The 15,089-nt window shown below is 39.4% G+C and overlaps 1 protein-coding gene across 1 annotated transcript in view; it reads left to right on the top strand.

The window, feature by feature from the left end:
* CRLS1 (cardiolipin synthase 1) overlaps positions 1-15,089 on the top strand; it is a 31,065-nt gene that overhangs the window by 13,577 nt on the left and 2,399 nt on the right. The window contains exons 4-6 of the mRNA XM_017523987.2: positions 10,768-10,853; positions 11,469-11,537; positions 14,327-14,418. Of these exons, the coding sequence (XP_017379476.1) occupies positions 10,768-10,853; positions 11,469-11,537; positions 14,327-14,418 (247 nt within the window). The remainder of the gene's footprint in view (positions 1-10,767; positions 10,854-11,468; positions 11,538-14,326; positions 14,419-15,089) is intronic.

Below are 15,089 nucleotides of genomic sequence, written 5' to 3'. Positions count from 1 at the left end.
TGAGACGAAGTTTTGCTCTTGTTTTCCAGGCTGGAGTGTAGTGGTGCAATCTCGGCTCACTGCAACCTCCGCCTCCCAGGTTCAAGCCATTCTCCTGCCTTACCCTTCAGAGTAACTGGGACTACAGGCACGCACCACCATGCCCAGCTAATTTTTGTATTTTTAGTAGAGATGGGGTTTCTCCGTATTGGTCAGGCTGGTCTCAAACTCCTGACCTCAGGTGATCTGCCCCTGGCCTCCCAAAGTGCTGGGATTACAGGCGTTAGCCACCACCCCTCGCCTAAGTATCACTTTCATTGCATCTCCTGTGTTGTTTTCAGTGTGGCATTGTGCAGTATAGAATATTTTCCTAGTTCCATTATTATTCTTTCATTGACCTGTTAGGTTAAAAATAAATATATCTTAATTTGTTGCCAATTTGTGGGGAATTTTTTAGTTGTCTTTTTGTTATAATTTCAATCATAATAACCTTGTGTTCAGAGAACATTCTTTGTGATTTCAGCCTTTCAGCCCAGTAGAGTCAGATTTTATAAATAATCCGTGAATCCTTCAAATGAATGTATATTCTGCAGTTCTTGAGTATGATGTTCTTCATATGTCTATTAGATCAAGTTTTTAATCCTGCTATTTAAGTCTTCTGTTTCTTCTCTGTTTTTTTTTTTTTTTTTTTTTTTTTTTTTTTTTTTTTTTTTTTTTTTTTTTTTTTTTTTTTTGTTCAGCAGTTAAGAGTTTCCAACTGTGTGTCCATTTGTCTCTGTAGTTGTGGTTTTGCTTCCTATATTTTTTGTTGTTGAGCCAGAGTCTTGCTCTGTCTCCCAGGCTAGAGTGCAGTGTTGCCATCTCAGTTCACTGCAGCCTTCGCCTCCTAGGTCCAAGGAATTCTCTGCCTCAGCATCCCGAGCAACTGGGATTACAGGTACCCGCCATCACGCACAGCTAATTTTTGTATTTTTAGTAGAGACAGGGTTTCACCATCTTGGCCAGGCTGGTCTTGAACTCCTGACCTCGTGATCCACCCACCTCGGCCTCCCAAAGTGCTGGTATTACAGGCATGAGCCACTGCGCCCAGCCCTTTTTAATATTTTTTAAATTATATTTTCTTTCACTCCACTAGTTTGAAAGTTTTACACTGTTTCCATTCAGTTTTCCTCCAGTTAAAACATTTATCTTATCAAGATATGATCTTAATAATTCTGTACTCATTCTGGTCATGGAAGGCACCTTAGGTTACTTGAACTCCCAATTATTTCTCTCAGCTTAGGCTACTGTTGTCATACTTTAATTTTACATATTTCTTAAACTCACAGATATGTTTATACAATTTAAACATTTAAATTTATCTTCGTATTTACCACTTTTTGCTAGTCTGTATTATTTGATGTATTTCAGACCTCCCATCTGAGATCATTTTCCTTTTGTCTGAAGTATGTTCTTTTGGAATTCTTTTTAATGTAGGTGTACTGGTAAGTTCTTTTTTCTCTGAAAATGTTTTTATTTTGCCGTTATTCTTGAAGAATGTTTTTGTTGCCTAGAGAATTCCAGGTTGGTATTAATTTTTCTCAGCGTGTTTAAGGTATTGCTCAGTTGTCTTCTTCCCTTGTTGATAATAAAGAAATCAGCTGTTAATCCATTGCTTTTTTTTTCCAGACAGGGTCTTATTCTGTCACCCAGGCTGGGGTGCAGGAGTATGATCTCTTCTCCTTGTAGCCTCTTTCTCCTGGGCTCAAGCAATGCCCCTACCTCAGCCTCCTGAGTAGCTTGGACTATAGGGGTTTGCTACCACACCTACCTCATTTTTGTGTGTTTTTTAGAGATGCGGTTTTGCCTGTTGCCCAGGCTGGTCTTGAACTTTTGAGCTCAAGCAATCCACCCACCTTGGCCTCCCAAATTACTGGGATTACAGGCAAGAGCCACCATACCTGGCCACACTGCCTTTTTTGAAGGCAATTTTGTTTTCTTCTGGCTATTTTTTGAGATTTTCTTTGTCTTTTGTTTTTCTCAGTTTCACAATAATATTTCTTGTTGTAAGTTTGTTTTTTATTCTGCTTGGGATTTATTGGACTTTTAAATCTGTGGATTAATATCTTGAAGTCAGTGCTAGAAAATTCTCGGCCACAATCTGTTTAAATATTGTTGTGTATTCTTTCTTTTCTCTTCTTTTGGGACTACGATATACCTATGTTAGACATTGATCCTGAATCCATCACATCTCAGTGGGTTTTTTCTGTGTTAGCTCATTTTTCTTTTTGAGCTCTATTCTGGGTGTACTAATGGGTTCACTATTTTTCATTTCATTACTTCTCTGTTTAGCTGTGCCTATTTAATCTTAACTTCTCTGTATTCTTCAGCTATAGAACTTCTATTTTATTCTTTTTTGGGCTTGCTAAGTCATCTTTTATGGTTTTTAGTTCCATGCTGAAGTTTTTAATGTTGACTTTTATCTCCTTGAACATCCTAAGCTTGAACTTTTCATCAGATTCAAAAATCTCACATCTTTTGGTAGTCTCTTTCATTTGTCTATGGTTCTGTTTCTGTTGATTCTTACTCATGGTATTTTAATTCTTCATTATTTTTACTTTGAAAAATAATTTGGAGGAATATTTGATTCTTATGAACATGGTATTACTGATCAGGGGAGATTTTTTTTGTTCTAGGCACCTAGGAATGCTAACAGTCTGGCACCACATAGACAACCAGGTGATCAGACAGTCCTGGGAGTCCTAGTTTACTTTGTGCCATCTTTTCTCCCAACCTTGTGGGAATAGTTATTTAGATCTTAGCTCCAAGCTAGGAGGTAGTTTATCAGACCCCAGCCTCGAAGGCTCTGGACTTTGACTACTGTCACCCCATCAGAACTGAGCTTCATGGATTGAGTCTCTTTTTTTCTTTCAGATTTTATTTTAAAAATCTTTGTCTCTTTTTTCTTCTGAAAGATTCCCCCAACATTACCATTCACCCCTTCTGTTGACTTTTTTTTTTTTTGCTCTCATTTTGAATTTTCAAGAGCTCATGTTGTTTGTGCTCATTAAAAAAAAAAATCCTTATATCCCAGATGAATGTTATTCAGAATATCTATACATACATGTGCTTACCTCCTTTTATTACATTTCATTTTATCTCACTTTGCAAAGTTTCATTTTTTACAAATTGAAGGTTTGGCAACCCTGTGTCCACAAGTCTGTCAGCACCATTTTTCTAACATACGTGCTCATTTTGGCTCTCTGTGTCACATTTTTTTTTCCCCTGAGATAGGTTCTCACTCTGTCACCCAGGCTGGAATGCAGTGGCCTAATTATGCTTCACTGCAGCCTTAACCTCTTGGCCTTAAGGGACCCTCTTGCCTTAGCTTCTTGAGTAGCTGAGATTAACAGATGTGTACAACCACACACCCAGCTAATTTTTAAATTCGTTATAGAGATGGGGTTTCCGTATGTTACCCAAGCTGATCTCGCAACTCCTGGCCTTAAGTGATCTTCCCACTTCAGCCTTTCAAAGTGCTGGGATTACAGACGTGAACCATAGCACCTGGTCTCTGTGTCATGTTATAATAATCCTGCCAATATTCCAGACGTTGTCATTATTAAATCTGTTATAGTCATCAGTGATCTATGATGTTACTGTCTAATTGCTTTGGGATGCAATTAACCCATCAAAGTCATCCATGAGGGTTGGGATCAGTTTCTTCCAAAATCCTGTTAATCAAGAGTGAACTTAATTGATTAATGTTATATATGTTCTGACTGCTCCACCAGTCTGTGGGTCCCCTATCTCTGTCCCTCTCCTCAGGCCTCCCTATCCCCTGAGACACAATAATATTGAAATTAGACCAATTAATAACCCTACAGTGTGAAAGGAAGAAGTTACATGTCGCTCACTTTAAATCAAAAGCTAGAAATTATTAAGCTTAATGAGGAAGGAATTTCAAAAGCTGAGATAGGCTGAAAGCTAGGCCTGTTGTGCCAAATTGCTAGCCAAGTTGTGAATGCATAGGAAAAGTTCTTGAAGGAAATTAAAATTGTTACTCCAGTGAACACACAAATGTTAAGAAAGCAAAACAGCCTTATTGCTTATAGGAAGAAAGTTTGAATGGTCTGAATAGAAGATCAAGTCAGCCAAAACATGCCCTTAAGCCAAAGCATATTCTATAATAGATCAAGGCCCTAACTCTCTTCAACTCTGTGAAGGCACAGAGAAGTGAGTAAGTTGCAGAAGAAAAATTGGAAGCTAGCTAACTTGGTTTGTGCACTTAAAAAAGCCATCTCCATAACATGGAAGTGCAAGGTGAAGCAGCAAGCACTAGTGGGGAAGCTGCAGCAAGTTATCCAGAAAATCTAGCTAATGATGAGGGTGGCTACACTAAACAACAGATTTTCAATGGAGACAAAACACACTTTTATTGGAAGAAGATGCCATCTAAAGCGTACATAGCTAGGGAGAAGTCAGTGCCGGGGCTTCAGTGGACAGGCTGATTCTCTTGTTAGAGGCCAGAGAAGCTAGTGAGTTTAAGTTAAAGCCAGTGCTCATTTACCATTCTGAAAATTGTAGGGCCCTTAAGCATTATGCTAAATCTACTCTGCCTGTGCTCTAGAAATGGAATAGCAAAGCATGAATGACAGCACATCTATTTACAGCATGATTTACTGAGTATTTTAAGCCTACCATTGAGATCGGCTCAGAAAAAATTATTTCTTTAAAAATGTTACTGCTGAGCTGGGCATGGTGTGTCAAGCCTGTAATCCCAGCACTTTGGGAAGCCGAGATGGGCAGATCACCTGAGGTTGGGAGTTCGAGACCAGCCTGACCAACATGGAGAAACTGCCCTCTCCACTAAAAATACAAAATTAGCCGGGTGGGGTGGTGCATACCTGTATCCCAGCTACTCAGGAGGTTGAGGCAGGAGAATTGCTTGAACCTGGGAGGTTGTGGTGAGCCGAGATGGTGTTACTGCACTCCAGCCTGGGTCACAACAGTGAAACTCCGTCTCAAAATTAAAAAAAAAAAAAACTGTTACTGTTCATTGACAACAAACCTGGTCTCCTAAGAGCTCTGAGGGAGATATACAAGAAAATTAATGTTTTCATACCTACTAATGCATCCATTCTGCAGTCCTTGTTATTTTGACTTTCAAGTCTTATTATTTAAGAAATACATTCCCTAAGGCTATAGGTGCCATAGATAGTGATCCTCTGATGGATCTGGGCTAGAAAGGATTCACCATTCTAGATGCCATTAAGAATATTGGTAATTCATGGGAGAAAGTCAAAATACCGCCATTAACAGTATTTTTGGGAGAAGTTGATTCCAGCCCACATGGATGACTTAGGGGCTCAAGACCAGTGGAGGAAGTCACTGCAGAAGTGGTAAAAATACGTAGCAAGATAGCTAGAATTAGAAGTGCAGCCTGAGGATGTGAGTGAATTGCTGCAATCTCACAATACAACTACCTGAGTTGTTTCTTAAACAAAAGAGGTTTCTAGAGATGAAATATACTCCTGATGGAGATGACATGAACACCGTTGAAATGACAACACAGGATTTAAAATACTAAACAGACTTAGTGGATAAGGTAGCCACAGGGCTTGAGAGGATTGACTTCAATTTTGAAGGAATTGTAGCATGAAAGCAGCCATAGAAAAGATATAGATCAGTGATTGTGAATATATTTTGAAGGAAGTTAAATAGTATTGCATGGTACAGAGAAATCTTTTGTGAGAGGCAGTGTCAATTGATGTGGCAAACTTCATTGTTGTCTTATTCTAAGAAATTGCCACAGCCACCCCAGCCTTCAGCAACCACCCTGATCAGTCAGCAGCTATCAGCATTGAGGTAACACCCTCTACTAGCAAAAAGATTATGACTCGTTAAAGGTTCAGATGATCATCAGCATGTTTTAGCAATAGAGTATTTTTAAATTAAGGGGGGGGTGTGTGTGTGTGTGTGTGTGTGTGTGTGTGTGTATTTAGACAGTGCTATTACTGTACACAAAATAGATTACAATATAGTATGGACAGAACTTTTATATGTTCTGGGAAACTGAAAAATTTGTGTGACTCACTTTACTGCAGTATCAGCTTTTTTGCAGTGGTCTGGAACAGAGCCTTCAATGTCTCGGAGGTATACCTGTATTTATAAAAAAAAAAAAAAAAAAAAAGCCTCTGCATTGTGTCTGTTTCCTTCAGATTCTATTTTTTGTTTGTTTTGGCCTCTCTTTTATGATGGAGACTTTATTGAAATGCATGGTGATCCTTGGCTGCTAACTTATATTTGAATGAGGCATGAAAAGTTCATTGAGAGCTAACTAGGCTCTGCCGTAAAGGGCCTGAATTCTCAGTATCTTTAAGTCTGTTGTATAGATCCTAGCTCTCCATCTGCTGCTTGGGGATTATAGAGGCCTTCCCACTAGGGTTTTGGGAACTAAGCTGTGGGAGAAGCCTGGGTTCTCAGTGTTCCGTATGTAGACCTCTGCCTGATCCCTACTGCACTCTAGTGCCCCTAGGTTCAGAGAGTAACGTGGACTAGGGGATGGTAACTTTTCCTGCAAAGGGCCAGATAGTAGTAAATATTTCCTGCTTTGTGAGTGATGTGATCTCTATCACAACCACTCAGCTTTGCTATTGTAGCATGAAAGTAGCCATAGAAAATATATAGATTAGTAAATGTGAATGTATTCCAATATAATTTTACTTATGGACACTGGAAATTGAATTTTTCTTTTTTTTTTTTTTTGAGACAGAGTCACACTCTGTCGCCTATGCTTACGTGCAATGGTGCAATGTTGACTCACTGCAACCTCCGCCTCTGGGGTTCAAGTGATTCTCCTACCTCAGCCTTCCAAGTAGCTGGGATTACAGGCATGTACCACCATGCCCCGCTAATTTTTTGTATTTTTAGTAGAGATGGGGTTTTGCCATGTTGCCTGGCTGGTCTTGAACTCCTGACCTCAGGTGATCCACCCGCCTCAGTCTCCCAAGGTGCTGGGATTATAGGCGTGAGCCACTGCACCCAGCCTGGAAATTGAATTTCGTAGAATTTTCATGTGTCTTGAAATACTGGTCTTCTGACTTGTTTACCCTCAACTATTGCAAAATGTAAAAATCACTCTTAGCCACAGGGAGCCACAGCCTGGTATAGAAACCTAGCAGAAAGGTGTTAGGAAATGCTGGACTTCTTGAGTTTCTCTGCTGGAGTTGCTTCTCGTGGGAATTCCTTTCTGCAGTACTTAGGTTTCGGCTCTCACCACCCTATTACAAATAAACTTAGTTAAAACTTTGAATCTGTCTCTTCTTCTCATTCTCTTTGTGTTTTTATATCCTTTTATTTCTTTACTATCATTTTAGGAGAGTTTTGGAAAGTAGAGTGTTGCATGTATGCAGTCTTGCATCTTCCTACTTTTATGCTGGATTTTTTAAAAGTCACATCTACCTTCATTTTAATAGCTTTGTTTCTCTAAGAGTAAGAAATAGCTTCTGCAGGATTGGAGATAAAAAAATTTTTTTTGCTTTCTTCCTTACTTAAAATAATAAATCATTCTGCTTTTCTTCTTCATCTTTTTATGGGATGAGGAGAAGGATGAAAACAAATTCTTGGCTTAATATGTTGATTAGAGAGTGGAAGTCAAATCCAGGTTAATTTCTACTTAGATTTATTTGCATTGAACATAGATCTGTGTGTATTTGTTCTGTCACATTTTTTTGTATTATTGTATTATTTCTGGTTTACCATATCATAAATTCTTATTTCTTGTTTAAATCAATTTCTAGAATATTCTGTTAAATTTATTGTTTTCAGTATAACAACCTATGGTGTTGACATTAACCATTTTTAATATGTAAAATATTTTATGCAATATTTCTCTTTAATACTAATAAAACTTGTCCATGATGTCTGGCTTCGTGGGCTATGTGATCTCTGTCACAGCTACTCAGCACTGTTGTAGTGTGAAAGCAGCCACAGAAAACATATAAATTAGTGAGTATGAATGTGTTCTAATAAATTTTTACTTACAGACACTGGAAATATCATTGCAAATATTATCTGTGTTTCAGACAGAGTTAGCAAGTAGGGAGAAAAACCTAGAGAAATCCTTGACCCATTTTACACTGTCCTACCCATCACTATCTACTCTAGTAGGCAAAATGAAAGCTGTTCTAACTCTAGCAGAGAAGAGGAGGCCAAGAGAGAAAGCTAGGATATTGGATAAATTTTTTTAACCATAGTAGGAGCCCGTGTCTTTCAGCTGGCTGAAGCCTTCAAGACCACCTGGTGCAGAAATGTTCTAGCATTGCTCTACATAGGAGTCACCCAGAGGAGAGCTTTCATCTGGGCTTTTACTGAGCTCGCTCAAGGTGATTTTTAGATGGGCAGTCAGTTTAGGGAACCCTTGATTTTTTTTTTTTTTTTTTTAATAGCTATTTCCCCTACCAGACTGTTACAGATGGTAAACTGAGTCCAGAGGTGCTAATTGTTAGGTCACACTGTTGGTTTGGAACCTAATACGCTGACCCAAGCAGAGTCTGAATTCCATAGGCTACATTCCTGGTTAAATGCAGTCTTGGATGTTGTTCTTCCATGTATACTATACATAGATTTTAATTTGCATGGGCGCGACCTCAGCTCAACACAACCTCTACCTCCTGGGTTCAAGTGATTCTCCTGCCTCAGCCTCCTGAGTGGCTGGTATTACAGGCATGCACCACCACACCTGGCTAGTTTTGTATTTTTAATAGAGACAGGGGTTTCTCCATGTTGATCAGGCTGGTCCCGAACCCCTGACCTCAGGTGATCCTCCTCCCTCAGCCTCCCAGAGTGCTGGGATTACAGGCATGAGCCACCATGTGGGTTTGCTGCTTTTAAAAAATATGATTGTTGTTAGATTTTTGCCAGCTAATGATTGCTACAGAAAAGTTTGTTTTACAGGTACAAAAATGTTCTTAAAAATTATACCTTGCTGTTTTCATGGGTGGCTCATACAGCCATATCTTGTTTGCTCCAAATGCCATGACTTCAGCGGATAAGCATTTTTTCCTTGGAATAATATTATCTATCAAGGACCAGGACAAAGATCAACACTTTCATCATAGCTATGACCAGCAGAGATTTAAATTTTAAATCTGTAATTAATTAGAGATTTTCTTCAAATTGCAGAGTCAGTTGAACACCAAAATTGGAGAGGACCATAAGTACAGCCTCCAATAATTCACAAAAGATTTGTTTGAAAGTACTATGGAAGGGATGTTCGTGATCCTTTTTATTTTTATCTTTATTTATTTGAAACAGTTTGAACAGTGTTTGAACCGACTATTTGAACTCAGGGTTTCCCCCCCCCCCTTTTTAAAAAGAATAAATTTTTTTCCTATAAAAGATATGTTCACGGTTAAAAACTTTCTGTGGTGCAGAATTAAATAAAATGAAGCAAGTTCTCTACTGTCACATTCCCATTCAGTAAGGGAATAGGGGTTCCTTGGGTATTTATTTTAAAATATCCTTCTATTGGCTATGGCTCTGGGACCATGTTGTAAAATCTGAGGAATAATGACAAAACTGCTGACAAGTTGAATTCATTGAAAGGGCAAGGAGCAAAATCACAATTCCTGGGAAGGAACTGGCTGGATAAGTATGAAATATTTCTGGCTGGGTGCAGTGGCTCATGGACATGTAATCCCAGCACTTTGGGAGGCCGAGACAGGCAGATCGCTTGAGCTCAGAAGTTTTAGACCAGCTGGAGAAACATGGTGAAATCCCTTCTCTACAAAAAATACAAGTTAGGCATGGTGGTGTGCACCTGTGTTCTCAGCTACTTGGGAGGGTGAGGTGGGAGGATTGCATTGAGCCCAGGAGGTCAAGGCTGCAGTGAGCCGTTACCGTGCCACTGCACTCCAGCCTGGGCAACAAAACAAGGCCCTGTCTCAAAAAAAAAAAAAAAAAATTCTGTTTCTCTACTAATTACACTATAACAGCTAATTTTACTCTTCAGAGAATATGCAGAACAAGCAATCAAAGGTCCTGAGATTCCAGAAGAGTTTGAGGCCTCCCACATCCTTCTCCACCTCTTTATCATCTCTTTCTGTGTAATTCTGAGTATGGTGATCTTTTTTCAGATGTACAGAGCTGAGAAGTAACAAAGGAGGAGATAGTGCTAATTAGAGCTGATGCTGATAACTGCAGACTAGTAGCTTAAAAACATGCAAGAAAAAACAAAAACAGATGAGAGGATCAGCATGCTGAAAGACAGATATAGACTTCAAAGCCATAGTCTATATTTCACTTTGTTTTGAGGGCGGGTTAAAGAACATAAAAATCAGTGGTTTGCTATAGGGGACCCTAAACCATTGATAGGTGTTGATTATAAAATTTCTATTTGTGGGCAGGCATGGTGGATCACACGTATAATCCCAGCACTTTGGGAGGCCAAGGTGGGCGGATCACCTGAGGTTGGGAGTTCGAGACCAGCTTGGCCAACATGGCGAAACCCTGTCTCTACTAAAAAATACAAAAATTAGCTGGGTGTGGTGGCAGGTGCCTGCAATCCCAGCTACTTGGGAGGCTGAGGCAGGAGAATCGCTTGAACCCGGGAGGCAGAGGTTTCGGTGAGCCGAGATTGTGCCGTTGCACTTCAGCCTGGGCAACTAGAGTGAAACTCTGTCTCAAAAAATAAAATTCTATTTGTGGAAAACAGTTTGTGGTAAGGCTGAATGAGATGTTATTGTATTCATAATGTATATTAATTTTCAGAATCCCAATTAAAATTATTTTATGTTTGATTTTCAGTTCCACTTACTTATATGATCATTTCAAGAGATGTAATGTTGATTGCTGCTGTTTTTTATGTCAGATACCGAACTCTTCCAACACCAGTGAGTTTGTTTTCAAAAAGTATTCTTTTAGCATTACTTATGATTTAAGGAAGAAAAATATATTTTTTAAGTCAACCTCTTCAATTGATGGCACATGAAACCAGACCAGCCAGCCCTTATCCCTAGAAGCTGATTCTTTAAAGATGTCTCACGTAGGTCCAAGCCATTATTGTTGTCTGATTTAACCTCTACCATGGATAGTCTAGAATTGGTTTTAAAAATCACAGTTGTATGAACATGGGATGATTTGTTTGCGTATTTATTCATGAGCTCTATAAATGAGCACATACACATAGCATATTAACCTCTTTTGGCTCCCCATCTAGTGAAAATAGAGCAATATTTTGTTCATTTTATTTTTTAATTAAAAAAATAGTGAATATGGAATTTTGAGTTTAGTAAAACTTTATAAAGCAAACTTTATAAGTATTGTGTTTGAATTTTACAGCAATTGAGAAATAATCTATACATTTTAAAAAATCAATTTGCAGTATATATTGATTGTATGATTTATAAAATTATGTACCTAACTATAATAACAAAATGTCTATTTTAAATAAAATATCTATTTTAAACAATAAATTAAATACTTTATATTTTTTTATCCTCTGCCAGCGAACACTTTCCAAGTATTTCAATCCTTGCTATGCCACTGCTAGGTTAAAACCAACATTCATCAGCAAGGTAAGAGAATGCAGTGTTTTTTTAATTTATTCCTTTCTATATTTTTATACTAGATATAAACCTCAGTCAAGAATGGCTGAAAATGAGACAAATTTAAATGCATTGCATATAGAGGCTAGAGAGTGGTGTTAGGCAGGCAACTGTAACCTAGTTCTTTTGTCTTCCATGTTATTTGGATCATCCTTATATGTGTTGTGCCTTGCTGGTGGTCTGAGAGTCTAAGCTCTGAATGAGGTAATTGGGCCACTGTTTAGGGAAAGGGAATTGAAATGTAATTGCTGCTTTTTTTAATTTGAGACAAGGTCTTACTGTGTTGTGTAGGCTGGAGTGCAGTGGCGAGATCCCGGCTCACTATAGCCTTGAACTCCTGGGCTCAGGTGGTCTTCAGCCTCCCAAGTTGTTGGGATTACAGGCACACACCACTGAATCAGCTAATTTTTAACTTTTCTGTAGATATGGGATCTCACTTTGTTACCCAGGCTGGTCTGGAACTCCTGGCTTCAAGTAATCCTCCTGCCTAACCCAAATTATTGGGATTACAGGAGTGAGCCACCAAGTTTGCCTGTAACTGCTTCTTGATTGAGTTTCACAGATTATGAAGAGTCCCTTGTGGTTTCACTGCCTCCCTCCCTATGGTGAAAACACTAAATGGCCTTTCATTTTCAGTATTGACAGTTAAGTGGAAAGGGATAGGAGAAAGTTTTGGTCATTAATAAACAGCTGCTACTCTTTGTTGTCCATTCTGTTTTCCTGAGCATTCAGGACAAGTATATGCCAGCCTTTGCACATCACAAGGATACTATTAATGCTTTTCAAGTCATATCTGTTTTTCTAGTAGCTTTGATAAGTTTGCTCAAGTCATTCTTTTTTCCCATCTTTAATGTCAAGGATTTAACAGTTTAAGAATGCTCATTATTTTTGGGAGAGAGGGGTGATTGCTTTTATACAGAACTCCCTGGGGTGGACTTTTACCTACATGCACAGGGTTTGGTTTCTTTTTTTCTTCAAGTGACTTGTATTTATATCAAGTATAGCAATTTGAGTGTAGCAGTACATGGAAAGTGGCTTAAAGAGGTACAGGGACAAGTACCTTATAGGAAGTCCTTTAGATAAAATCATGTATGTATGTATGTATTTTTGAGATGGAGTCTTGCTCTGTTGCCCAGGCTGGAATGCAGTGGCTCAATCTTGGCTCACTGCAACCTCTGCCTCCCAAATTCGAGCTATTCTACAGGTGTGTGCCACCACACCCAGCTAACTTACTGTATTTTTAGTAGAGATGGTGTTTCACCATGTTAGCCAGGATGGTCTCTATCTCCTGACCTCGTGATCTGCCCACCTCGGCCTCCCAAAGTGCTGGGATTACAGGCATGAGCCACCGTGCCCAGTTATATTTTATTTTATTTTTGAGATGGATTTTTGCTCTTGTTGCTCAGGCTGGAGTACAGTGATGTGATCTCGTCTCACTGCAACCTCCACATCCAGGGTTCAAGTGATTCTCCTGTCTCAGTCTCCCAAGTAGCTGGGATTGCATGTGCCATCATGCCCAGCTAATTATTTTTTAGTAGAGATGGGGTTTCACCATGTTGGTCAGCCTAGACTCGAATTCCTGACCTCAGGTGATCTACCCACCTAGGCCTGCCAAAGTGCTGGGATTACAGGCATGAGCCACTGCGCCTAGCTATTAACTGTTTTTTGAAATGAGGCAGAATCCCTGTCATTTGGCTGCAGAAATGGGTGATAGAACATTTGTCTGCTTCACTCGCTTTTTCATGCTTTCAGACTCTTCCATGGAATGCTTCTCATGATGACAGAGGGAGTCTCCAGTGTATTTCTTATTCAATTTTCTTTTCTCTCCAGTGCTGTTTTTTAGTGTAGGGAAGACTACTCATTTCTTTCTCAAGAGAGGCTCTTTTATGGAGATGAGTGCCTTTTCTTTGATCCAGGGTCTTGCTCTGTCTGCCCAGCCTTGAGTACAGTGGCATACTCATAGCTCACTGCAGCCTTGACCTCCCAGGTCCAAGCTATCCTCCCACCTCAGCCTCCCAAGTAGCTGAGAGTACAGGTGCATGCCACCATGCTTGGCTAATTTTTAAATTTTTTTTTAGAGTTTGCGTCTCACTGTGTTGCCTGGGCTGGCTTCAAACTCCTGGGCTTAAGCAGTCCTTCTGCCTCAGCCTCCCGAAGTGCTGGGATTGCAGGCATGAACCACTGCATCTGTCCTGGGATGAGTACATTTTAATTTTCTTTTTTTTTTTCTTCTTTTTCTCAGAACATGCCACTTTTTAATATTTTAGTTTTCTAACCTCACAAGGTTTGACGGGTAGGCAATTGAAAGGAACATTGGATAAGGCCCCAGGAAATCTAGGTTCCAGCTTTGGTTCTGTTGTCTGCTGTGACTGCAGGCAAGTCACCCAACTCATTACCCTTTTATCCATGAAGAGGTAGTTATTTCCATATTCTATTTTAATGGGCAGTTGGAAAAAAGGCAAATAATTTTGTAACATTTTTGAGTTGCCATGGGAATTTAAGGTAGCGGTAATTTCTGACGGTTGTCATTACTCTCTAATGGGCAGCCGTGCAGACAGATGGGTCCGTTAGTGAATTTGACCCTTTTGTGTGTGCTCACCTGTGAATGCCAGCTTCTTGGGCAGGGATATTGTAGATGAATAGCAAGCTGCTGAGTGTATGTCATGTTATAGTGTAATGGGCTGTGCTTTTGTCTTGAAAGCTTGAAATAGGGTCCAGTTGCCACTATTCATTTAGAACTTTTTCTTTTTTTTATTTAGGTAAATACAGCAGTCCAGTTAATCTTGGTGGCAGCTTCTTTGGCAGCTCCAGTTTTTAACTATGCTGACAGCATTTATCTTCAGATACTGTGGTAAGCTAAATTTAGAATCACTTGCTTAGAATGTCAATAGAATGACTTCTTGTGGTAGCCCTAGAATGACCTTATTCTTACAGCCTTTATTGAGCACTGACTGGATAAAGCTGTGGCTATGTTTTGTGATTGATAGCATTCTTAAGAAGCTTCCTGCCAAGTATGGGATGTGGAAGTTAGCTTTTATGCAAATTAAAAGGGATAAAAGGTACTGATAATGTGTTAAGGTTTTGGAGGAGGAAGAAGAGGGAAAGTTTCAGGGAGGAAGTGGCATTTGATGCCTGAGGCGTAGGCGGATTGTGTAGGAAGAGACTAAGAGGAGGCCACGAGGTAAAAGACAGGGCCTAAGCCAAGGCAGAGGGTAGGAGAGTGGGTAGGGAAGCCGAGTGCTGCCTGTTGAAAGGAGCGTCGTAGGAGGGAAAACTGGAGAAAGGATTTGGAATTTTATTATACTAATTGCTTATTTATCATCTTAAAACTGTCAAATTCAAGCTTTCAGAGTTCAAAATGTGTCACCTTGATATTGGAGAATTATATTTTGGCACACTTTTAACTAGAATTAAAATTATCTTGCTTGGTGCAGTCTGGACCGGAAAGTGGTGGCTAATCACAGTCAGTTAAGCCAGGCAATCTTTTTTTTTTTTTTTTTTTTGAGACGGAGTTTCACTCAT

The sequence above is a fragment of the Cebus imitator genome, unplaced genomic scaffold (assembly GCF_001604975.1).
Source record: "Cebus imitator isolate Cc_AM_T3 unplaced genomic scaffold, Cebus_imitator-1.0 Scaffold31, whole genome shotgun sequence".
NCBI lineage: Eukaryota > Metazoa > Chordata > Mammalia > Primates > Cebidae > Cebus > Cebus imitator.
The sequence above is the reverse complement of the archived record's forward strand: the minus strand, read 5'-3'. Positions and strand labels throughout refer to the sequence as shown.